The sequence below is a fragment of the Bos grunniens genome, chromosome 5 (assembly GCF_055505025.1).
Source record: "Bos grunniens cultivar Pamir isolate PY7600 chromosome 5, Bosgru_T2T1.0, whole genome shotgun sequence".
Classification (NCBI taxonomy): domain Eukaryota; kingdom Metazoa; phylum Chordata; class Mammalia; order Artiodactyla; family Bovidae; genus Bos; species Bos grunniens.
The window spans coordinates 45,733,514-45,761,043 of NC_141169.1; the positions used below are offsets into that span (position 1 = coordinate 45,733,514).

Genomic DNA, 27,530 nt, shown 5'->3' on the forward strand with positions numbered 1-27,530 from the left:
TTTTTTTTTTTTTTAATTTTTTTATTTTTTTTAAGTACTTGAGGCAATTTTATTGACAGTGAAACCACACACTGGATTCTCTGTGAAACCACCACAAAACGTGATGATTGTTGGAGCCTTACAAATTCTTTATACCCACTGCCATGTTCTGAATTAACGTGGGCCAGACACATGTTGTAAGCACTGTATAGCCGGCTAAAAAGGTTTCTTCCCCTTCAGATATTAACATCGTATCTCAGATACTGATCACCCTTAAAAGTTGACATACGGAGTGGTCAGGCCTTTTCCTTATAATTTATAGAGTAAAGGACCAGAAGGAAGTACCTCCTAGTCTTTTTTTTTTTTTTTGACAGCTTTAATTTTTCAGCACTTTTTTATTTGATAAATTTAACGCCTTTTATTGCCATACCTCATTTTACTGTGCTTTGCTTTAGTGAGCTTTATAGATACATGTTTTTTTTTTTTTTTCCTTGTTAATTTTCTGTTTAGTTAATCTATCCATAAGTGTGAGTGGGGTATTAAAGTCTCCCACTATTATTGTGTTATTGTTAATTTCTCCTTTCATACTTGTTAGGATTTGTCTTACATACTGCGGTGCTCCCATGTTGGGTGGATATATATTTATAATTGTTATATCTTCTTGGATTGATCCTTTGATCATTATGTAGTGACCTTCTTTGTCTCTTTTCACAGCCTTTGTTTTAAAGTCTAATTTATCTGATACGAGTATTGTGACTCCTGCTTTCTTTTGGTCCCAATTTGCATGGAAAATCTTTTTCCAGCCCTTCACTTTCAGTCTGTATGTGTCCCCTGTTTTGAGGTGGGTCTCTTGTAGACAACATATGTAGGGGTCTTGTTTTTGTATCCATTCAGCCAGTCTTTGTCTTTTGGTTGGGGCATTCAACCCATTTACGTTTAAGGTAATTACTAATAAGTATGATCCCGTTGCCATTTACTTTATTGTTTTGGGTTCGAGTTTATACACCATTTTTGTGTTTCCTGTCTAGATAATATCCTTTAGTATTTGTTGGAGAGCTGGTTTGGTGGTGCAGAATTCTCTCAGCTTTTGCTTGTCTGAAAAGCTTTTGATTTCTCCTTCATACTTGAATGAGATCCTTGCTGGGTACAATAATCTGGGCTGTAGGTTATTTTCTTTCATCATTTTAAGTATGTCTTGCCATTCCCTCCTGGCTTGAAGAGTTTCTATTGAAAGATCAGCTGTTATCCTTATGGGAATTCCCTTGTGTGTTATTTGTTGTTTTTCCCTTGCTGCTTTTAATATTTGTTCTTTGTGTTTGATCTTTGTTAATTTGAGTAATATGTGTCTTGGGGTGTTTCTCCTTGGGTTTATCCTGTTTGGGACTCTCTGGGTTTCTTGGACTTGGGTGATTATTTCCTTCCCCATTTTAGGGAAGTTTTCAACTATTATCTCCTCAAGTATTTTCTCATGGTCTTTCTTTTTGTCTTCTTCTTCTGGAACCCCTATGATTCGAATGTTGTAGCGTTTAATATTGTCCTGGAGGTCTCTGAGATTGTCCTCATTTCTTTTAATTCGTTTTTCTTTTATCCTCTCTGATTCATTTATTTCTACCATTCTATCTTCTAATTCACTAATCCTATCTTCTGCCTCTGTTATTCTACTATTTGTTGGCTCCAGAGTGTTTTTAATTTCATTTATTGCATTATTCATTATATATTGACTCTTTTTTATTTCTTCTAGGTCCTTGTTAAACCTTTCTTGCATCTTCTCAATCCTTGTCTCCAGGCTATTTATCTGTGATTCCATTTTAATTTCAAGATTTTGGATCAATTTCACTATCATTATTTGGAATTCTTTATCAGGTAGATTCCCTATCTCTTCCTCTTTTGTTTGGTTTGGTGGGCATTTATCCTGTTCCTTTATCTGCTGGGTATTCCTCTGTCTCTTCATCTTGTTTAAATTGCTGAGTTTGGGAGTCCTTTCTGTATTCTGGCAGTTTGTGGAGTTCTCTTTATTGTGGCGTTTCCTCGCTGTGTGTGGGTATGTAGAGGTGGCTTGTCAAGGTTTCCTGGTTAGGGAAGCTTGTGTCGGTGTTCTGGTGGGTGGAGCTGTATTTCTTCTCTTTGTTCAGTCGCGCTATGGGGAGGGAGGGAGGGATGCTGCAAACAAATGACACTGGCGTGCGCTCGCAGTGCCTCAGCCACACTGGGTCTGCCCCCGCTCACGGCGCGTGTAGCCTCCCTGCCCACACTGCTCAGGCTCTAGGTTGTTCTGCCGGGAACAATCCGAGGCTGGCCCTGGGTTGCATGCACCTCCCAGGTCCAAGCCGCTCAGGTTCAGGCACTCAGGTAGTCCTCAGAGGCGCAGACTCAGTTGGGGCTGCGTTTTGTGCTCTTCCCAGGTCCGAGCAGCTCAGGTGATGAGGTGTTTGGAGAGCGCCAATGCTGCGACTTATCGCCTCCCCGCCACTTGGTTATCTGGGTGTAAAACCGGCGCACCTTCTCAGGCAGATGTTGACCGTCCAGACCCCCAATAAGTTTTAGTTAGCAAAGAAGCCAGTTTTATAGATAATGTCTCTCTGGGGCTGCGATTGCCCCCTTCCGGCTCTGGCTGCCTGTCACCAGAGGGGGAAGGTTTGCAGCCGGCTACCTCTGTTTAGTCCTTTGTTCCGTGCGCGGGCTGGCGGTGTCTTAGGTTAGGGCTGGCTTTTCGCATGGTAGATATCCCACAGTCTGGTTTGCTAGCCCAAATTATTTCGCCAAGGTTTAAGAGTATCTAAAATTTAAATATTACATCTTTCACAGGAACTTTTTTTTTTACATGAAAGGTACTAAATCCAATCTAAATTACACTGAAAGCCAAATATAAAATAGCAACAGAATAGGCATTTTCCTAAAAGGAATAATCGCTATTGGGAGAAATCTACATGTAAGGTATTATCTTGCTTTGATACACCTAAAAAAAATAAAAATAAATTTCATGTCTAAATTTTTAGGCTTATAATATATAATTCTGTTTTTACAGGTAGTTCAACTAGGGGAAATAAGTTAGTACAATCATTTGAATTGGTTGCCTACATACTGGACAGGGCTTATTCCTTTTTTTTAACTTCTTTGCACATGTGAAGCATGCCATAAGATGTCCTGTTTTGCCATGGACGATGCAACCATTTTTAGGTCGACCCTGGCAAATCACACAAGGTTCAATGGCATTAAGAGGAAAACTAGACTCCATACTTTCTTCTTTGTCTTGTGTTTCTTCTCTCTCAAACTCTTTGACATCTTCTTGGCTACTATAAATGATGCTATTAGAAGTCGATGGCTGAGAATAGTCCTCACTTTCTTGAGACAGAGAGGCTTGTGTGATTTTATCATCATTTTCTTCAACACATGATTCTCTGGAATCACTGACGGTAGATTTCTTACAGTCAGGGACATCAAAGCCCTCGTCTTCCTGCATCGAGTCTCCTAGTTTGGCTTTCTCAGACATATTCCCTTTATCTTTTCCTTTATCTTCAGGAAGCCAATTTTCACGAAGGGCCCAACATCTGTTGCAGTGAGGTGGAAGGGGAGGATTCATTTCATTGCATGAAGTACACTTCCAATAGTCCTTCAAGGAAACAAGAGAGTTAGCTTCTATAACCCTTCAATAACCAATCCAGCAATGCTAGCAACTTGTTCACTATGTCTAAGGCAAAATGTTTTATCATACAACTCAAATTTCAGCATTTCATGTTTTATATAAAACAATATATTTTCTCAAACATGATCTGGTAAATACCTATTTTTTCCAGCCAAACTACACTGAAAAATTCTAAAATGAAAAATGTATTCACCATGACCTTAACATGTACCTATAAAGTTACAGATACGGTTGGTTCGTTCAGTGTGTGTGTGCTCAGTCGTGTCCGACTCTGCAACCCCATGGACTATTGCCCATCAGGCTCCTCTGTCCATGGCATTTTCAAGGCAAGAATACTGGAGTGGGTTGCCATTTCCTCTTCCAGGGGATATTCCTGACCCAGGGATCAATCTCACATCTCTTGCACTGGCAGGAGCCACCTGGGAAGCCCTAAGAAATGGATATACAGTTTGTGTGTGCTCAGTCGTGTCCAACTCACTGTGACACCATGGACTGTATGTAGCCCACCAGACTCCTCTGGCCATGGAGTTTTCCAGGCAAGAATACTAGAGCAAGTTGCCATTTCCTACTCCAGGGGATCTTACCAATCCAGGGATTGAACCCACATCTCTTGCGTCTCCTGCACTGGCAGGCAGATTCTTTACCACTGCACCACCTCCTTTGGTTTAATCCAAGTGCTATGCTATGGGATCTTCTCTGTAGAGGCCTGTATCCACTCTACTCCTTAAAAGCTCAGATCTGATACCTTGCCCAGAGTTCACCAAATCAATCTAGACAAAACTATTATCCAGTTTGCCATTGACTAAATCTCTTTTAGAAGTTCTATAAAACCAGGGTTCAAATGGGTATTCCCTAATTTCACCCACAAAGGAAATGCTAAACGTTCTCGGCAATCACCACCAGCTAAACTCTGCCATCCTTGTCACTAGCCAAAATGCAACCTCCCACACTGGTTCTTTCAAGTTGTAAAAGCAGGGCTCTACTAAATGATAAAACCAAAGACAGAAGTCTTGTAATGTGGGAGGAAGGAAACGGCAACCCACTCCAGTATTCTTGCCTAGGAAATCCCATGGACAGAGGAGCCTGGCAGGTGTGGTCGCAAAGAGTCAGACATGACTGAGCACACACACTCAGTGGAGGAAAGTGCTTCAAGAGTTCAAATAAATTGTAAGACCTATGTCTAAAATATTTAATTCAACCTGACATCAAATGAGTCAGTTAGTTATTTGAATTATTTTCTAATATAGTATAGTATTTTCCTATACTATAGTTTTACAATTTCTCTTTTGCTTTAACTGGATAATAATTGTTTCTATCTCAGAAAAGAGAAAAAAGTGATTTCCTACCTAAATAAAAGGCAATATTAAAAACAAAAATTAAACAATATTTAATTTAAAAAACACACATTCAATACCTCAAGAACTCTGAGGCATAATGTAAATGTTTAAGTCCAAATTTAATAGAAAATCCTATATTTTCTAATACAAATTAATATGAAAATATTTATATTTGGTAAGACTGGCAAAATGTTGGTAAATGTTAGAACTGAATGATAAGTACAAAGGAGATACACTGTACTATTCTCTATGCTATATACACTCAAAATCTTCCATAATACAGTTCTTTAAAAGTTCAAATTCCAGCACAAAAAAAACCTAAAAAGAGTAGCAGCAGATTCCAACCCAATAAAAGAACAAAAATACTTATTAAAGTCATTAAAACTTCACAATTTTAACTTTATAAAAATTATCTCATGTCAAGAAGTAGGAGACTAGATATATTTTTTTAATCTTGATCTCAATGCTATTTTTTTGATTCCTTGAAAAAAATAAATGTATACCTACAGCTAAGGAAATTTCAGGATCTTCTTCAAATGAATCTGTATCACTCTCGCCTGCCTGATACACAGTAACTCGATACACCTAAAACAAACAAAACATTAGCATCCATTCATCACCTTTCTTCTTCAAACAGTAAGACCTGTCAGTGTTAAGTCCTAAACAAACAATATGTACTACAGTCGTCCCTATGTATCTGTGGGGAGACTGGTTCCAGGACCCCCTGAGGATACCTAAATCTGCAGATACCTAAGTCCCTTGTGTTAAGACTGCACAGTATTTGCATACAACCTATGTACATACTTCTCTATATTTCAATCATTTCTAGATTGTTTATAATACTTAATATAATGTAAATATTATGTAATAAGTTGTAAATGCAACATGAATGCTATGTAAACAGTTGATGGCTCACAGCAAATTCAAGTTTGGCATTTTGAAACTTATTTCCAAGCTGCACTGAGTTGCATCTGCAGATGTGGAACCCGCGGTCCAACTGTGCTATATGTGAGAAATCTGAGACAAAGGTCACACGGAATGAGTGACTACAAAGGGAGAGAAATAGAGGACAATAAAATCCTCACCCACGACTGTAGAAAGTCAACACAGAGGATGTTTAAAATGAATAAAGTAAAAAGTTCAATACGAGCAGTTTTGTTTTATAAATATGCAGGTATTAAATAATAGTGAGATAGCTAGAAATGTCCAAGCTGGTCATTTCTAGGAAACAGATCTGGTGGTACTATGTGACTTTAATTGTATGCTTTTTATAAAAAGTAAATTAACAGTGAAAAGAGGAGAACTGGATTAATTTTAAAATGAGCAGACTATTATAATGCTCATTAAGGCCTGCTGACTTCTTGCCACCGTGTTTTTAAAAATATAAATAAGACAACAAGGAATTACAAAGCCTCAAGTCCACAAACCAATATTCTAGTTTGAATAAATTAAGAGCCAAAAATTGTGATATGAAATCTGATAACATTATTTCAACCTCAGTTAATGAATATGGAATGTATATAAGAATTTTAGAATATAATCAGAGAAAAGAAAAAAACTACCTCATCATCTTCATCCGAGAGTTCTTGTCCTTCTTCGCTGAGGCTATAATCTTCTGAATCAAGAGACTCAACTTCAAATTCTACACTGAATTGATCTGAAACTGAATCCTGATCCAACCAATCACCTGAATGTTCACTTACACCAGCATCCAGATCCTAAAATCAGGGGCAAAAAAAGATGACTTAATAGACATTACTTGTAACAGCTTCTTAACTCACCCTGTGCACCTAATTTCCCCTCAGTCCCATTCTACACATGGACACTAGGTTAAGCTTCTGAGTTATGACTATATAAATATTTTCTCTGTTCAAAACTCCATTTAAGAAAAAGGCCAAATTCCCTTGGCATTCAAGGTACATACAGTAACATCCATATTAACATTTTCATATTTTCTCCAACTAAACACCCTGCTTCCCCTTCACTAAATATGAAAAATTAGCCAGATCCAGATTGTTTTCTAAACCAAACTTCAACTTCCACACACACAATTCCTCCCTAACTGGAGTAACTTGAGTTTTCAAATCCTGCTCATTCTTTTTTGCCAAAGGCTTCGTCAATACCATAACTAAAAAACACTCCCACCTTTAATATCTGTGCTACTCATACTATTTTCACACACAATATACAAAACATAATTTTGCATGCATATTTATCTGAATTACACATACTTTAAGAGTTAAGACAATATCTAATCATCTTTATATCTTGATGCTAGTAGTTATAACACATACAATTATGATTTATATTTAATGAACTTTGAGAATTTCTTTGGAAGAGCTTTCATATATAATTTTTTAAATTTATTTTAAAAATTTTGTATCTGCTCATGTGATTCCTATTTTAAAACTCTGATTAACAGTATAAGAAACTAAGACCTTCAGTCCTGTAATATTTGCCATCAGTGGCTAAGGGTAAGAACATACATAAAGCAGAAGGCTAGAAACAGAAAAAGTACTTTGGTCTAGTAGTCAGGATACATACAATCTTATTTTAGACTTGCCACTAAGTGCCTTTAAGCTTAGACAAATTCAGTTTGTAAAGGCCACAATGATTTCATCCATGAACCATGAGTTTGGATTAAATGATCACTAATATTTAATCATTTATAAAAACAAGGTATATTATTTTATAACCACTAAGGTCAAAAGACTAAAATATTTTTAAATCATGATGTTAGGAAAATAGTAGAAATAACATTCAAATCGCAGTTCTAATTCCTAAAAAAAAGGGGGGGGGCTCTATTAACAATCACACTAAAATCATAAGTCAAATCAGAATACAGTAACTATCCATCCTTTCACAGAAAAAGTTGGCCCATGCTGACCTAGGGGGTTCTCTGAAGAGAGCAAAATTTAAAGTAGTTCTCAAAAGTTTCACCTGATGTTCAAAAAAGAAAACCTAGAAATTTTTAAACACTGTGTATTTAGAAAGCATCAGACAGCCTTGATCTGAAAAAATATTAAAATCTGTTTTTCTGAATTTCGATTATGACAATTATTAGTTATGTGATCTAAAGTTATTTGAAGCCCCCAAATCTTAGTTTCCCATCTATAAATGGAGTTTGAGGCTACTGAGGTGACAAAATGTGGTAATTGCCTAGTATAGAGCCTAGAATGAGATGAGCTAAAATGAAGAAGGGAAAAAAAAAAAAAAAAATCAACCCAACCAAAAGCTTTCACAACTTGGGACTTCACCTGAAAAACAAAAGAATTTTATTTTAATAAAGAGGATTTTTAGAAAAGAACACAGAATAGGACTAACAACAACAAAAAAATACCCTCTACACTGCTTTGGTTACAAGGCAGTATTTCAGGTAGAATGAACAAAAACTTTTAATATCACTTAGCTAGAATTCTGAAACAACTTTAACAAAGACTGTAAGTTTAAATGGGGCATAGTTATTGTATTAAAACCATCTGTAAGGAATCAGATCAGATCAGTTGCTCCGTTGTGTCCGAGTCTTTGCGACCCCATGAATCGCAGCATGCCAGGCCTCCCTGTCCATCACCAACTCCCGGAGTTCACTCAGACTCACATCCATCAAGTCAGTGATGCCATCCAGCCATCTCATCTTCTGTCGTCCCCTTCTCCTCTTGCCCCCAATCCCTCCCAGCATCAGAGTCTTTTCCAATGAGTCAACTCTTTGCATGAGGTGGCCAAAGTACTGGAGATTCAGCTTTAGCATCAGTCCTTCCAAAGAAATTCCAGGGCTGATCTCCTTCAGAATGGACTGGTTGGATCTCCTTGCAGTCCAAGGGACTCTGGAGAGTCTTCTCCAATACCACACTTCAAAAGCATCAATTCTTCCGTGCTCAGCCATCTTCACAGTCCAACTCTCACATCCATACATGACCACTGGAAAAACCATAGCCTTGACTAGACGAACCTTTGTTGGCAAAGTAATGTCTCTGCTTTTGAATATGCTATCTAGGTTGGTCATAACTTCCCTTCCAAGGAGTAAGCATCTTCTAATTTCATGGCTGCAGTCACCATCTGCAGTGATTTTGGAGCCCAGAAAAATAAAGTCTGACACTGTTTCCACTGTTTCTCCATCTATTTCCCATGAAGTGACAGGACCGGATGCCATGATCTTCGTGTTCTGAATGTTGAGCTTTAAGCCAACTTTTTCACTCTCCACTTTCACTTTCATCAAGAGGCTTTTCAGTTCCTCTTCACTTTCTGCCATAAGGGTGGTATCATCTGCATATCTGAGGTTATTGATATTTCTCCTGGCAATCTTGATTCCAGCTTGTGTTTCTTCCAGTCCAGCGTTTCTCATGATGTACTCTGCATATAAGTTAAATAAGCAGGGTGACAATATACAGCCTTGACGTACTCCTTTTCCCATTTGGAACCAGTCTGTTGTTCCATGTCCAGTTCTAACTGTTGCTTCCTGACCTGCATATAGGTTTCTCAAGAGGCAGGTCAGGTAGGTGGTCTGGTATTCCCATCTCTTTCAGAATTTTCCACGGTTTATTGTGATCCACACAGTCAAAGGCTTTGGAGTAGTCAATAAAGCAGAAATAGATGTTTTTCTGGAACTCTCTTGCTTTTTCCATGATCCAGCGGATGTTGGCAATTTGGTCTCTGGTTCCTCTGCCTTTTCTAAAACCAGCTTGAACATCAGGAAGTTCACAGTGCACATATTGCTGAAGCCTGGCTTGGAGAATTTTGAGCATTACTTTACTAGCCTGTGAGATGAGTGCAATTGTGCGGTAGTTTGCGCATTCTTTGGCATTGCCTTTTAAAACTATCCAAACATGAAGTTTGTGACACATCAGTTTAATTTAAGTGAGTAAAGTCGCTCAGTCGTGTCCGACTTTGCGACCCCATGGACTGTAGCCTACCAGGTTCCTCGGTCCATGGGTTTTTCCAGGCATGAATACTGGAGTGGGCTGCCATTTCCTTCTCCAGGGAATCTTCCCGACCCAGGGATCGAACCCAGTCTTCTGCGTTGTAGGCAGATGCTTTACCATCTGAGCTACCAGGGTGGATTCAATTTTTAAATCACACATATTTGTTCTTGAGAGCAAATATTTTTCCCCTCACAGCATTTGTTGACTATTTAAATTATTTGTTTGATTGCTGATGATCTATCTCCCAATGAGGCTAAGGATCATATCTACCTCGACTACTACTGTATCATTACTGCCAAAAGGAACCTGGCACAGAAAAGGCACAAATATCTACTGAATGAAGAACTTGCTCTTGGAGGAGAGCTCAACATGCCATCTAGTGGCCTACACAAGTAACAGCTCTATTAAATGTTACATCTAGAGGGTGCATCTCTATCAATAAAATCCCTGCTTTAGAAGAAAAAAATGCAAAGATAATAAAGTAACAAGAATACATAAAAAGAACATAGTTACTATCATAATTGGTTCATTCCTTTACATATTCTAGAAAACTATAAAACAATCACTAATATACAGAATGGCCATGAGACATTGCCATATCACAAATAAAGATTCCAATTTTAAAGACAAATATGACAAGAAAATATTCCATTTAAGTGTTCTTGTTGGCAAAAACTTCTTTACAAACCTCCCTTCAGTGGTATCTTAAAAACATTAATGCTGGCTAATACTTTGGAATTATTCTATCAGTAATCAAAAAGCACTGATATTTTCCCATCATCCATGCAATAATATACAAATATTTCATGGCCTTAGTAAATACTTTCCCTGATGTCTAGACCTATATATGGAAAATGTGAAGATCAGATTACAGCTGAGAGCTGTAATAAGGTGTTTTTACTATAAATATTCAAGACAAAATTGTTTAGAATTCTAAGATTATCTTTGGTGCAGTGGCTCACAAAGATTCTCCAGTATGTAGGGTGACATTAGTAACTAAACACTGGTACGAATTTTACCAACACACTCCAGTGCGACTCCATTATCTTCCACCCTTTTCGCCAAACCTGGGTTAGGAGTAGGGAAGATCTATCAGTTCAGTTCAGTCACTCAGTCGTGTCCAACTCTTTGCAACCCCATGAACCGCAGCACGCCAGGCCTCCCTGTCCATCACCAACTCCCGGAGTCCACCCAAACCCATGTCCATCATGCCATCCAACCATCTCATCCTCTGTCGTCCCCTTCTCCTCCTGCCCTCAATCTTTCCCAGCATCAGGGTCTTTTCTAATGAGTCAGCTCTTCACATCAGGTGGCCAAAGTATTGGAGTTTCAGCCTTAACACCAGTCCTTCCAATGAACACCCAGGACTGATCTTTAGGATGGACTGGTTGGATCTCCTTGCAGTCCAAGGGACTCTCACAAGTCTTCTCCAACACCACAGTTCAAAAGCATCAATTCTTCAGCACTCAGCTTTCTTTATAGTCCAACTCTCACATCTATACATGACCACAGGAAAAACCATAACCTTGACTAGACAGACCTTTGTTGGCAAAGTAATGTCTCTGCTTTTTAATATGTTGTCTAGGTTGGTCATAGCTTTCCTTCCAAGGAGTAAGCATCTTTTAATTTCATGGCTGCAATCACCATCTGCAGTGATTTTGGAGCCCCAAAAAATGAAGTCTGACACTGTTTCCATTGTTTCCCCATCTATCTGCCATGAAGTGATGGGAGCGGATGCCATGATATTAGTTTTCTGAATGTTGAGCTTTAAGCCAACTTTTTCACTCTCTTTCACTTTCATCAAGAGGCTCTTTAGTTCTTCTTCACTTTCTGCCATAAGGGTGGTGTCATCTGCATATCTGAGGTTACTGATATTTCTCCCAGCAATCTTGATTCCAGCTTGTACTTCCTCCAGCCCAGCGTTTCTCATGATGTATTCTACATATAAGTTAAATAAGCAGGGTGACAATATACAGTCTTGACGTACTTCTCCTATTTGGAACCAGTCTGTTGTTCCATGTCCAGTTCTAACTGTTGCTTCCTGACCTGCATATAGGTTTCTCAAGAGGCAGGTCAGGTGGGTGGTCTGGTATTCCCATCTCTTTCAGAATTTTCCACAGTTTATTGTGATCCACACAGTCAAAGGCTTTGGCATAGTCATTAAAGCAGAAATAGATGAAGGTGCCCAATATGCTACTGGAGATTAGTGGAGAAATAACTCCAGAAGGAATGAAGGGATGGAGCCAAAGCAAAAACAACACCCAGTTGTGAATGGGACTGGTGATAGAAGCAAGACTCGACGCTGTAAAGAGCAATATTGCATAGGAAGATCCATAGTTTCATTTGAAAGAAAAAAAATTTACCAAGTGTATAGCACCAATCATACATCATACACGTATATTCTGTCTGAATGCCTATTAGGAATGCCAGAACTAGACTTTAGAGGATTACCGGATTTGATGGAGTTCCTGTCGATTCACTGCTACTGCTTCTTTCACAACATATCTCCCTTATTACACACAGAGCAAGGCTTTCATCAAAGGAAAGGGAAATATTATCAGATTTGTGGCGCTTTCTCTGTCGTTCACCAGGTAATTCATCTGAATTTTCTTCTGAATATGTAAAGAAAAACAATTAAATTGCTATACTGTAATTTATTTAAAAATTGAGCTGTCTTAAGTTACATCTGTACTAAAACTGTTTCAATGAAATTAAACAGAAAAATAATGAATGCTTCAAAAGTCAACACTTTTACTGATCTGTCCAACTGATGGCAGAACATTACATTTTTAAAAAACTTTTAAAGCTTGTTTCAGGACTTCCCTGGTGGCTCAGACCGTTAAGCGTCTGTCTACAATGTGGGAGACCCGGGTTCGATCCCTGGGTCGGGAAGATCCCCTGGAGAAGGAAATGGCAATCCACTCCAGTACTATTGCCTGGAAAATCCCATGGACAGAGGAGCCTGGTAGGCTACAGTCCATGGGGTCGCAGAGTTCGACATGACTGAGAGAGTTCACTTTCACTTCACTTCAGAACTTTATCCAGTCACAATTAATTTAATCCATCTAGAGTTTTTACTAACAAGTCAGGATTTTTCTGTCAAACTTTAAAAGATTTCAAAATTATTTAATTTACTTAGAAGGTATTCTTAATGTTCGGTTTCCTTAGTACTCAGTATTTTTAACAGGAATCATAATTAGCAAAATTGATCCATTTATTATTTATTTGGCCATGTGGCTTATTTATTTATTGGGCCAGGTGGCACGCACAACCTTAGTTCCTTGACTAGGAATCGAACCTGTACTCCCCACAATGGAAGCTCATAGTTTTAATCATTGGACCACCAAGAAAGTTCCTGATCCATTTTATTTTAAATAAGAAATTATCTCTAACTTAAACTCAGAATGTTACCAAATCTGTCAGGAATATAAATGAGAGTCCTACCTCATATCAGACATAAAAATAAATTCCAAGTGGATTAAAAAACCAAACACAAAGAACAAAACCATCCAACTATTTTTATATAAGAATGGGAAGGGTGGGAAAGTATAATGTAACACTACAAAGGCCTCAAGAAAAAGATTATCAAGATTAGGTTATGTTAATTAAAACTTAATAACAATATAAAATACAATAAATAAAAGTGAAAAGGCATTGTCAAACTAAAAAAGAACTGCAATATATATTAGAAAATGGTTAATATCCATTTACACAAAGTCCTCCTGCCAATCAAGTAAAAGACAAGATTTTTAAAAAGTCAAAGGACAGTTCAATTCATAAAATACAAATGACTAATAAATATGAAAAAATGACTTATCTTCTAGTGATCAAAGAAATGCAAACTGAAATGAGATACCATTTTCCACCCATGAGAATGACAAAAACCAAAATGAGAAAGAGTGTCAAGAGACTTGGGAGAAAGGACTTTTTATACACTACTGGTAAAAATCCAAAACAATGTAACATTTTATAGGCAGTTTTTCGATCGTAGATAAATACCTACACAATCATTTATAAACATATGTGCAAGGGTGCTCACTGCAGCCTTACATGTTAAGTACCCAAAAGGGTTATGAGATTTAATAAAACATAATCCTAATCTGTATGCCTGAAACAGGTACAACTCACACCTCTGCTCATTCCATTTCCCTCTCTTGACCTTCCTGGTCAGAAGTAATCTTTTCTTCCTCTGAATTCCCAAAACACATTTATATCCTCTAAGATCAAAGTTTCTGATATAAGTTCTTAATCATGTTTATACTATTAGAAAAGGTGACCTTGACTGAAAGATGTGGACTAGAAGGGTAAAACCATGCTGTTGATGCATATTTTTTCAAAGTCCAGAATATTTTTTTAACTCTATTAAAAAATAACCTTTGGGGCTTTTTCTGATTATCAAAGTATTATATTACTTATTATAGAAGTCTCTTAAGAAATAGAAATTTAAAAGTAAATCATCTATAATATAACTACTGAGATAACTACTATTAACACTTTAGTAATTTTCCAGCTGTCATTTAAAAAATTTATTTCTTCTTAAACATACCTTTATCACACTGTACGTATAATTTGGGACTGTTTTCTAATTTTTTTTTTTTGCTGCACTGCATGGCTTGCAGAATGTCAGTTTCCCAACCAGTGATCCAACCCAGGCCCTAGCAATGAAAGCATCAACTCCTCACCACTAAAAAAAAACTGCAGAACCACTAAAAAATGACCGCCAGGAGCTGTTTTCTCTTAAATATTTTTTTACATTATTTTTAATGCCTCAGAATATGGTGTCCATAATGTATGTTCATCATAACTGAACTATTTAGTCCACAAATCTGAGCACTGGCTTCTGTCTGGCACAGTGCTAGGCAGTGGGTGTAAAAGTGAAGTCAGCCATCATCCTTACCACCAGAGGAGGTTTACATTCAAACATCAAGGCAACCAAAACAAGCTATAATGAGTGGTATGAAGGAAAAAAGCAGGGTACCAAGGAAAAGAGTAACAAAAAGGGATCTACTTTTCTGGGTGGTTAGAGGCAGCCTCTCTGAGAAAGTAATAATTAAGCAAAAATTGAAAAACGAGGAGTTGGTCTTGCAAGGCTGAAACAGAAGAAAAAGAATTTTGACTTGTTTGAGAACCAAACAATCAATGTAGCTGAAACACACTGAAGGTGGGGAAAAAGGCCAAAAACCAGGATAAAAATAGATCAGGCCTTGCAAACCAATGTAAAAGTGTGGGTTTTATTTGAAGGTTAATAGCTTCAAAATAGCTAAAGGGGATCTGGCATACCACAATCCAGTTTACCTTTTATGATCCCTTTTGGTACTATGGTAAAGGACAGAAGCAGCAGTTAACTAGAAACAGAAAATCAGAAGCTGCTGCAGTGGTCCAGGTAAGAGATGACAATGGCCTGGACTAGAGTGATGACATTCTCTGGCATCGTGTATGTTTTCAACTATGCATAATGCTTTAATTAACATCTTTACATATAATCTTTGAATTTCTGACTATATCCTTAGGAGAGATTCCTAGAAGTGGAGTCAACCATGATAATTTTAAGGACCCCAAGCCTTTTTATAATTCACAAAGGTCAACCAATTTATACTGACTGATGCACCACCGGTGTATTAGTGTCAACACGTACATTAGCAAGAAGTAAAAAAAAATTATCTTTGCTAATTTGAAAGACCAGAAAAGACATCTTTTTTGCATTTTTTTGTAGTCTATAAAGCTAAATCACTAAAATCTACCCCTCCTCATATTTATTAGTCATTTGTATTTACTATGAAATTTGCAATTCGGATTTTTAATACTTTTCTTATTGATTTTTTTGAAACTTTTAATACAGTAGAAATAGTAACAGTCGAATTTTAAAAGTAAATCAATTTCAGTATGTTGTAATTTTTAATTTATCTTTTAAACTCATTTAGTATTCATTTTGGCATAATGTACAGATGTAATTTGATTTTCACCCCACCCCACCCCCGGCCCCAAATAACTAACCATTTGTTCTAGTCCTATGTATTTAGTAAGACATCCTCTGCACTTTCTGCCCTTCGCCCTCATGTACAAAACTCTACCCTGAGTTTATCTATATTACTTCACTGATCTGCTAAATTCCTTTTTTTCACTTGAAATATACAGTTTTAGTTATTACGACTTTCACTGGGTAACAGCCTCCTCCCTCTACTCTTTTCTCTGTTAAAAATGCTCTTAGCTATTTTCTTTACCTCATCTTCATTTCTAAGATGTTACTTTCTGTTTTTAAACTCATTGCTATGTTTTATTTATTAGAAATAACAAATACTTTAACTGTAAAGGTGACTAAGAATGATGACTAAAACAGAGTTTAAATTCTTGTCCTCTATTATGTTGACTAGCAGAGAGCCAACTATAAAATATAGGACACAGGAAACTGTGCCTGCTGTAGTCAACCAGAAACATGTTGCTAAGAAAACAATTTTTAAGCCAACTAAATCATATAAAAATAAGAACCTCAGAAATTCATTCACATAAACCACAAAAAGCACAATTTAAGTCTAAACATACTAGTATCAGTAAAAAATGAAAAATGAAAAGCAGTTTGAAAGTGCCAATTAAATATTCATATATACCTGTCTCACTAACTGCTCTCCTTCTAGATGAGGTAGATGGTCTAGAAACCATATCTGAAGATGAAGGTTTCTCTTCCTGTAGCTCTTGCACAAGGTCCTAAGCATTCAAGGGAGAAACAAACAAAAAAAACCCACAAACTTATAACATCAGGAAGGTAAAAATACATTGTTTTAAACAACCTTCCCCAATTTTCAAAAAAACATCATAGTAGAATGAGTTCGTATCAATATTACCTTTTGATTACTCCCACCTTCAAGGTGACACCTGTTTTCACTCACAGATGTGCCTGAATCTGATGGTTCTGCTAGAAAATAAAAACAAAGAATCACAAACTAAGAAAGGAAGGGCTACTCAATAGATGCTATCTAGGACAAACTCCTTACACAGTTTAACTTTCAACCAACATTGAACCTGTAGTCTCCCAAGTGCCATGCTGTGCTGGATACTAGAGATGTAAATAGATAATTCATTTTAATATAGAAGATACATAAGAATCATCATAAAGTACAATAAACACACTAAAAGAAGTAAATTAATGGAGAAGATGGGAGTATGGAGTAATGATTATTTGGCAGAGTAAGGCAAGGTCTGAGTAACAAAGAATCAGGAAAGGTTTCATAGTTGAATATGTGGAAATACAACTGGGAAAGGCTATTTCAGACTGAGAGCCCTGTGTGAAAAAAGCATCCAGACGTGAACTACCTGTGTTTGCTGTAGAACTACAGGTAGTTCATTACTATGGGAATGTAAGCAGGATCATCAAGGATCCGGCATGTCTTGCTAAACAGCACAAAGATAAACAAGCAGTATGCATGCCACCAACTGCAAATCACTGCATCCTTCTCAGCTAATATTTCACATTCCTCCCTAAGGCACGGCTGCAGCCACTCACCATTAAAAAGGTTTAATCTAAGAAATAAAATTGATCTGCTAGTTCACACCAAGTACTTTGGCCAGGGAGTATTAAGGAATCCCTAAATAGTCACTTTAAGCAGGAGTGACAACTCACTCTGCCGAAAGAGAAGAGAATGGGGCAGTGAAACCAGTGTTAGCAACTGCAATTACACACATGAAAAGCATTAAAGCCTAAACTAAAACATGGAAAAAAGGCCAATTCCAGAGAAATTAAAAAAGGGAAAAACCAACAGAAACCTGGTGTCTAATACATAAGACAAGGGAGAAAGGAGTCAAGAAGGATTCCAAGATTCTATCTTGGGTAGATAAATGGGTGGCGTATCATTCACCAAGAAAGAAACTTCAGATGAAAAACAGATTTGAATGGGAAAATAGTGAACTGAAGTGGGTAACTTTCAGGTAGGCAGGTTTAGTTTGTATGTTGATGTATAGACCTGTCACAACGCAAGTCAAAATTTCAGATATGGAAATATATACAATCACCAAAGATCATAATCAAATACCCTTTATTACTCCCTTGGAAACATTTCACCTTAACAATGAAGCCAGGTCTGAGTATTAACATTTTAAAATGATATGCATTATCATTAAAAAGTTTCTCTTTTGTATTATAGGTAAAGGTATTATATTGATTTTAAGTTGTCCATATGAATAGGTTATATTTTGTTTTAGTGTAAGAGATGTTATAAAACAGACATAATAAAAGGGAAGTGCCAAGTATAATAAGGTTGAGAACCATATTATAAAGGAGTTCTGAAGTTAATTAAGTAAACTAAAACCTGAAACAAAACTCAGAATCTAAATAACATAGGTAATCTACAGGTTACCACCTCATTAATACAATTTTCCTAGCAATCAACAAAGGTTTATTTAAATGAATTGAATACATCAGGGACAATAATTCAGAAAACTGAAAATACTACAACAGATACTATAGTTGTTTATTTGCCTTCATTTGATTTCAAAAAGTGCTCTGTAAAACAAAAATCTCAAGTTACCAGCCTAATAATTACTTCTGTTCTAGGATAAGATGATGATGCCCTTTTCTGGGTCTTAAATCCTAACTCTGGAAGAATAGGTATTCAATTCAACACATTTACTAAAAGACCTTATTACCAAACACTGTATTATGTGATGCAGATTGCAAACCTGAATAGGACATAAATGTATAAGCAAGTAAGGGTAACAAAGTAATATAACAATAAAATCTAATACGGAATAATAGGAGCTCAAAGGGGTGGTCAGTTCATTCTGGAAAGTAAACAAGCTTCTGAGAACAGTTCTTAATTACAGACCAAAAATAGACTTAGAAGTCTGTGGTATATTGGAGCCAGCTCCTACCAGCATTCCCAAGCCAAATGTACATTTCTTCCTAATCCCATGTTTGTAGTTGAAAATGGTCAAGGTCAGAGTATTTATATTATGAAAATCAGTAACCACACCTGTATGTGTTTAGGTTTATCTTTACGGAATAAGAACCTAGCACTTTCATCAGATTATCAAAGGGTTATATAATCCAAAAATAACCAGTTAAGAACTACATCTAAAGGAAAGGAAGTAAAATGGCACTCACCTGGAAAAACTGGTAAACAAAGCTTTGTCTACTATAAAAAACACACAAGCAAAGGGCCCTTCCATTCAAATGGTCCTACCTAGGTAGCTGGATTACTTCCCAAAGTTTTTGAATACATGTTTCAAGGTTAGATCATGTCTACCATGCAGAATCTTTTGAAATTATCTACCTTTCAAACAAATTCTAACCTGACATCCCAAGGTTTAAATTTATGTAATAGGATATAGTGCAAATGTGCATAAGGAACTTAGCATTATGTTATTTGTGTTCATATGTATTTCTTCCTATTAAATTTATCATACCCTTACTATAATTAAATATACAATTAGAGCAACTTTTAAAGAGAATCACAATTATAAAATGTCTGCACATCCATAAAATGTCTTTAAGGTATTTTTACAGTATACGGTTTATGGCATTCAAAATTAACTTACCTTGCTGACTGACTACTACCAAATTTCTGTAGATCATTGTATATATTTTCCTTGTAGAGAAAAAGAGAGATGTACATTTTAAAATAAAAATATATTAAACTGGGCTGAACAGGACTTTTAAATATATATTAATATAAACTATCAATTACAACCCAAATTTAAAATTATTATATTCAAGTACTGATAAACTCCTAGACACTAAAAAGCACCAAAATAATTAGTTGCACAATGATTTACATACAGCCATTTTTAATAATCACTAAGGTCTCCCTAGCTCAAAGATTTCCCATCTCCATTTCCTAAAACATGCATGGTTTAGACTTTGGCAAAAGTCCACAAACACTGGTATGAACACATGAGGCACGTTAACATTCTTATTTTCAAACAGAAATTATCTAGCTCTGGGCATAGAAGTAGACTTAAAAAGGTAGTAGGTTATGTAAAACCCAATACATAGGAACTTGATTTATAGTTTTGACTTTCATCAACCTTGGATCAATCATCTAATGGATTTTCTTTCTTGATCTGAAAATTGAAAGATGAAATAGTATGCAGTCATTTAATACAGGCTGACTACTAGTCACTGTTCTAGAAATTGGGGAAAACAAAGAAGGAAATAAAAACAAATCTCTGCCCTCCTGGAACATAAGGAAACAATTCACTTATGCCAGTACTCAATGAAGTCATGGTACTTCTTTTTTTAAATAAATTAAAAATTTTAGAGAACATTTATTGGTCACAAGACATTTCTAATTCTCAAGGTTAAGGGGAAAGTGCCAATCCCAGCTAATTGTTTTCATCCTTGAGACTAATAATATAGCTCCTTAAACTCACAAAAACCAATATTCGTATTCATATCTCATTCCCAAGTCAACAGTTTCGCCAGTGTTTAACCTTAACACATTAGACTTCAAGTCAAAAATAATTTTAAATCTGTACTTTCAGTATCAGAAATTACAGCTCCAAACATTATCAAAATTTAATACATAGTGCAAAATTATCAAGTTATTTATTTTATAAAATTAAAGCTTATATTCCAAGGCCAAGTATAAAATAAAGTAGTAAACATAAATGGTTTGTCAATGGAAAGATGCTTATGTTAGTTTAATAGCAAGATGAAATCAAATAAAGTATATTCACCAATAGTTAAAACACATCTGTGCATACTATCAAAATGATGAGTAAAAATACCTTTTGGTGACAAACCATAGTCACTTCTTCCCTGTCCTTAGCTTTCGCTCTTAATGTACAATAATGAATATATATTTTTAAGTGAAGTTGTTTTAAAGTTATAAATATCCCAATTCAATTATCTTTTTAGCTATAATATTATTGAGCCTTAAATACCAGAAGCTAGTTAAATGTTTCAGGTGAAAAGTATTCATCTCATTAATTAAGACACTGCGAAGAGATGAACTGTCCTAAACCAAATGAAAGGAATTCCAAATGTAAAGAAAGAATGACTGAAAAAAGGGTCTTCAATTCCCAGTAGAACAATTCTAGAAATGTTACCTGGGTTAAATGCAGCTGATTAAGTGTCACAATGGTATATGACAAAGAAAAAGATCTCCAAAGTAACTAGAGCTCAAATTTAAGCCTTTAACCACAAGATAATGTAAAGATTGTCTTTGGAAATGATTACAATAATTTTTTTTAATATGCAGTAACTTGTAGCTAATAAATGCTTTCCATGTGCCAAACACTATTTTTTTTTTACACACTGTTTCCTTATAACCTCTAGGATATTTATATTATTCCTACTTCATATTCAGGGGAAACTTAAGGCTTAACCCAATTTACCTAGTTTCACTGCTAGTAAATGACTGAGCTAGGTCTTAAACCCAAGCCTATAAGATTCCAGAACTCAGGTTCTCAAACAATATGCTGTAATACTGAGAAATTAAACTTCAGTTATCTTTTATACATATTATAACAATTTTCTCTGACAAAATGGTGTGAAGATAGAGGTGAACTGAAATGTTTGCCCAGTTGGCATTTTACAGACTAAAGACTTACCTGTGTTCCTTCACAGAGAAGCTTGGGACTCCAAACAAATCCCCTAGAAGATCATTTGAACAATACACAATATGTTGTTGTTTTTCATCATATAATCGTTTAGTCATGATATACTGGCCAAGATAAAATATAACCTGAAATAGAAATATGATTTCTGAGCATTAAAGAAAATTAAATATTAGTTTCAAATATACTCAATAACATCTCATTTATCTGAAGAGGGTTAAACAACCAACAACCACATCTAAATAACAACCATCCTATATTCTTTAAAAAAAGAAAAGAGCTGATCTTTTATGTTCTCCTTTTAATTTGACGGAAGTAGAAACACTGCTTCTGATTTACTTAAACTTTAAAATGTGTCTTTGGCCAGGGGTGGGGGAGGGCAGACTTCACCTTTGCCCAGATATCTAGGTATTACTTATTAGGAAGAAAGTGAAAGGCAGCAAAATGCAAAACCAATGATAACAATAAAAAGCTGCAGAATCAAAAAAACATCAATTAAAATATAGCAATGACCTGGAGTCATTTACTAAATAGTTCCGGATACCATATAACTCAATAACCTGAGGTCATCACAGATGAGGAAGACAAGATAATGATCAATTAATTACATCTATGTAACAGCTGGGGAGAACTCAATGCATGAAATAAGCCCTCAAAGATACCAACATAATGCATACAGTAAGTAACCAAAATAATGACCCTGAATCATACATATATGGTTAATATTTTACAGTTTACAATGTACTTTTACGAGTACTTTCTCTTTCTTCTGATATTTCATAAATCATGTGAGAAGTAAAAAAACTGACCAGGTCTTCTGACTCTTAGTCCAGTGTTTCTTTCTTTCTACTACTCCAATACCAGCTTTCATTACTCTCCCACATACCACAAAACAAAGATTCTACAACTGGAAACTGTGTCAGACAACATATACATCACTCTACACGGTCTAACATAAGCATTTTAAGTCTTTATCATGGTCTTGATCAGTTTTCTCCTTATTTCTATCTGCTACAAGTCATATTTTTTTGTTTCCTTAACTGATTATATAATAACATAAGGTCAGACCCAAGTTAACATTCCTAAAATCATCATTTACCTTGATACTTCCCTGCAAACACCATCTATAGACTTAACTGGCTAAGCAGGTTTCAAACTTAAAGGAATAGCTGTATGTGACTGTGGATCAGAAATGGTAGACAGTGAGAAAGGAAGAAGGAAGACAACCTAGACTCCTTCCACAAAACATCCTGTAAGAAAATTTCTGGTGTGGCTAAAAATGGAAAGGATCTGAAATTTCTTCTTGCCCACTATCCTGATGTAGATAAAGTACTTAAGTATTTTAAAGTAATCTGAGCCCCATAAACTGTGAGAGATGGGGAAGAGGCACATTTCATTCACATCAAATTTTGCCCAAGACAGCCCAATCTCTCAGTGAAAAGCATGCTTTTGTACACAAATTCAAAGCTAGAGAACAACACATTGAAATGTATCCATTAAATAGAATGTATGTTCACGAATCAGCTCACCTCTATCCCAGAAAGATCAGTATACTGTACTCATGTATCTCTAGTGCAGAAGTTCTTAACCTGGGATCCATGGATGCCCAAATCCTTGGATAGAATTCAGGGGGTCCATTAATTTGGGTGGAAAAAAAACTGTCTATCTTTATTCTCACTACCTTTTAACTGAAATTTAGCTTTTCCTTCAATTATGAATACAGGCAACAAATCACAAAGTATTAACAATAACTGTGATTTTGTCACCAATAAAAAAAAAATCACAAGCATTTCTCAAATCATACTATGCTTGATGTAAACATCTCAAAATACCAATTATACTTACAACTTTCAAATTAATTTATTAGATCTGTTGCTGAATTAAAGTGGTCATAAAAAAGCATGTATCACAAACTTGTATACCATTTTGTTAACTGTATTTTAATGTAATTTTTCCACTGTAATCCTATATATTTTATTTCATCCATTTAAAAACATGATTCTGAGACAGAATTACCAGTCTGAAAAGTCTTTACAACAGTGCATCAAGTGGGTTAACAGCACAAAAAGGCAATAAACTCCTACAGAGCTTCCCTTTGTCTGAGGTTCCCAGCTGAGAAATGAAATTCGAGTATAAACTGAATTTTCAACTTCAAATTATAGTCCAAATGAGCACAATACTTAATACCACTGCCTACTGAAAATCCCTCTATATGGCCAATTTCTCACCATGGCTATATGTAACTAGGAAGACTTTTTTTTTTTAAACTTAGTTCAACATACCTCTTTCATAGTATAAGTGTCCTTCTGTGCACCAACAGACTTCAACAACTTCAAAAGCAATGGCTTTGGTCTAACCTATAAAGAACAAAGAATTGCTATTATACTTTTAAACCATTCCAGAACCAAAAGCCCTGCAGGAAACTCATCCATAATGCATTTCAATAAGGGTAGCAAACACAATGTCTCGCAACCTCACAAGGTTAGACCCAAAAAAGTCAGTCATAATGTCTTCACTAAATATAACAGACTATGTAAACTGAATACCGCAGACTGTGTTTGGGGAAAAAATACTGAGACGGAATTATTATGCAAGTAATCAGAGGAACTGAAGTATTATCAGCTGTGATCAACATTCATGCCAAGGCAGTGAAACTTACTCTTTTTCCTCCAGCAATTTCTATCATCTGCTTACTACCTTACAAGCTCAACTGTAAACTGAATACCCAAATGAGCTTACTGTAAGCTAAATGACAAAATCTGAGAGAAAAAAATAAATGTAATTTACAATGAGTCCCTTTACCAATCTCTTCTTTCTGCAGATTAGGTTCGTGAAGGTTAAGGAACTTTAACCAAGCTGACAAGGATAATTAAGAGCAGATCTGAACACTGCAACTCACAACCCTCAATGGCAAGCCAGCATTTTCCTCCTACTATAGTATCACGCTGACTTTTAGCTGGCTACGTTCCACATATCTACTTGACAAGCATTTTTTGAGCTTCTGCCATGAACCAGACAGTGCTGGTTATTGCACAAACACAAAAATGACAAATACAAAGAACAACGTGTATTGAAAGAGCCAGCCAACTAGATCGAGGGGTCATTTTTTTTCTTTAAAGAGCCCAATAGTAAACATTCTAAAGCTTTTCTCACCAGACAGTATGACTCAGAAGCATAAATAATATGCAACCAATGCATGTGGATGCATTTCAATAATACTATTCACAAAATTAGGCAGCAGACCAAATTTGGCTCATAGCCTGTAGTTTGCTGCCTCTGATCTAGAGGCTCTGCAAGTTGTACTGACAAAATAACTGGCAAGGGGGCAGGGATGTAACGTGTTTATGTTCTTTCTCCCTATCTGTTGCTATATTAAAATCTTCAAAATCTTTACAGCTACACAACCACCCCTACAGGCTGGTGCTTCTGCACCTCCCTTCAGTATACTCCAGTCCTATCTAACTTTGAAATCTGACAGCAACCCAGTTTGGGATCTAATTATCAAAACTAGTTTAAGAAAATTGCCTGTTTCCTGCTCATCAACAGAACATTATTTAATAACTGAAAAATTTTAAACACACAATAAATGTAGTATTGAATCATTTATTGTTCTCATCATGTGTTTTTTCCCCATGTGCTTACATTATGAGCTTTATTTTCAAGTTATTGAAAGAATCAATTCTCCCAGAGAACGTATTTTTCTAAAATTTTGTTATATTAACTTCAAACTATATAAAACAATGCAAAAGGAAAAATCTGCAATGAAAAGCCGTAAGCTTTTTATTAAGACTTAAAAGACACGCATTAATAAGAAAATTATTATAAAAAATACCATTCTTTAATCTTACATAAATAAAATTCTAGACGAGAAAAGAAAAGGCACTAGAAGAAAATACAGCAATGTATTTGCATCATCTTGGGAGGGGAGAGTTCCTCCAAGGCATGATATGAAATTCAAATGCCAGCAGAAATCAAATTTTACTTAAAGACCACATAAGCAAAGTTATTTGTAATATTTATAAATGATAAAAATCAAATACACTTAAAACAAAGAACAGCTACAAATTATTAAGAAAAACCAATAAGCCTAAAAGAAAAGTATACAGATTAAGACCAAGCAAACCCCAAGACACAGATTCAACAAATGACAAGATGCCCAACCTCACCAAAGATTAGGGAAATACAAATTTAAACAATACAATTTGTCAAAACAATGGCAAAATAATAAAGTGATAATACTCAGTTTTGGCAGAGAGAGGTAACACTTGTGTTAAGATATATAAACAAAGTGCTATTTGTAATACTCAAAAACTAAAAACAATGTAAAAAAGTCTATCACTGAAGGCATAAATTTTTAAAATGGTATACAAACACTGTGGGTTACCACGCAGCTGTTAAAGAATTCTATATATTTTATTTATTGACACAGATGTTATTTGCCCAATATATACACATAAAATCCTATTTTAGCAAAATAAACCAAACAACATAACTAAAACTCACATGTACAAATATATATGTGGATATGTACATACAAAAAGATCTAAAAAGTAAGCGTGATCAAAAGACCGGAATTTTCAGTTTTTACTTTATACTCTTCTATAATGTCTAAAATCTTTACAACAATCATGAATTATTTTTGTGACTTTCAGAAACCATTTAAAAGTTAAATACTAACAGGTCAAAATCGAAAAATCAGTCACATAAACCATAACTTCACCATCCATACTTAAGATAATGAAACTGACTTTTAAATTCAGTTTGGTAAAAAGCTAAGAAAATAAATAATGATGCTTACAATTAACTTCTGCTCCACAGTTATAGCTGAGTGGCAGAATTTAAGCTATGGAGTACAATTTCACGTAAAAGAGCAAGGCTATAATTAGGATCTATGGAATTTAGCAGATCGCCTCATAAAATAACTTTTTGTTAAAGTTACGCTGGGGACAAAAATACCAACCAGGGTCTCTTGTTCCGAAGCTGGAATCTGTGAGGTGCTTACAGCACCATCAGTAGACACAGACATGTTGGTATTGCACATTTGCCTAAGAGTAGGAAAAAAAACACACGATAAAAACTTGAAATAATGAAACACCTGTTTTTAAAAAAGACAAAAATCATATAGAAATGAGACAAATAATGCCTTTACTAAAAGTAAAGCCGTTAGCAAGTGGGTCCTTACCTGGATCAGCATAAAGTAAGTGCTATATACGTAGGTGACTACAGGTTCTCTCTCCCAAACAGCCAGCGAATACAGCTGGGAAAAGGCATGTTTAAATAGCCCCAGCTGGAGACAAGTCAGGGCTTAGCTCCTTCTACTGCAGACTCGGAACGTGTCCGAACTTGACCAGCCCATCAGGAAAAGCTGAGTCAACCTGCCCACAGAACCAGCCCAATCTTGTCCAGACTCAACGCCTGGGTAATAGAAGCTACCGAACAGGCACCTGTCATTACTACGACTCCGGGTCAAGAACCTGCCCGCAGCTCGGCAGCTGCCCCCGCGCACACGACCTTTACCCCGGACGCCCGCGGAGCCCCCTCCCAAACCCCCCGCCCGCTCGGAGAGCGGCCCTAAGACCCCGCCCTCCTCCCGGGCGGCGACAATCTCGCCTCCTACCAACAAAATCTCCACAAACCCACGTGCCCCGCGCCCCCCACCACGAAAACCTAAAGGCTGCGCGCGGGGCCGAGAGCGAGCCGGGAGACACAAGTCACAGAGCAAACCCCGAACTGCCCACGCGCTTCCACGCCGATACCTGATGCTCACTAACTGGGGTTTTCCGCGACTGGAGTCGGAGTTGGGGGGGGGGTCCCCCGAGGCTCCCCAGTTTCCGTCACCGGGCGCGCGGAAGCCCGACGCCCCAGGCCTCGGCGACCATTCCACTCGCAGGGCCCTGGCCGACGGGGCGCTCGAACGCAGTAGATCCGGAGAAAAAAAGAGGCTCCTGGCGGTGAAAACGGCAGGACCTCGGTCAGAGGGGTGAGGGCTACCCCTCAGACTAGGCTTCTTGCTCCATTTTCCTTTCAGTCACACCGGGCCGCATAGGCCCCTAAACCTGCCGAGCTGGCCGAGGTGCGCCGGATGCGCGCCCCCTGCCGTCC

General features: G+C 36.6%; 1 protein-coding gene across 8 annotated transcripts; it reads right to left on the reverse strand.

The window, feature by feature from the left end:
* Positions 1-1,673: 1,673 nt before the first annotated feature.
* On the reverse strand, positions 1,674-27,530 carry MDM2 (MDM2 proto-oncogene). Of its 8 annotated transcripts, none has more exons than XM_086400061.1 (11): positions 27,185-27,530; positions 26,389-26,473; positions 23,711-23,785; positions 21,423-21,556; positions 19,407-19,456; positions 16,718-16,785; positions 16,484-16,580; positions 12,330-12,490; positions 6,522-6,677; positions 5,467-5,544; positions 1,674-3,589 (listed from the first exon to the last, which is right to left on the reverse strand). In XM_086400061.1, the coding sequence occupies exons 2-11, from the start codon at positions 26,467-26,469 to the stop codon at positions 3,014-3,016; spliced, it is 1,476 nt and encodes a 491-aa protein (XP_086256187.1). In that variant the 5' UTR covers positions 26,470-26,473; positions 27,185-27,530; the 3' UTR covers positions 1,674-3,013. The 8 variants fall into 8 exon arrangements, with proteins under 8 accessions (XP_086256187.1, XP_086256185.1, XP_086256189.1 ...); XM_086400059.1 differs by having other exon boundaries at positions 16,718-16,788; XM_086400063.1 differs by lacking the exon at positions 27,185-27,530 and adding an exon at positions 26,611-27,024.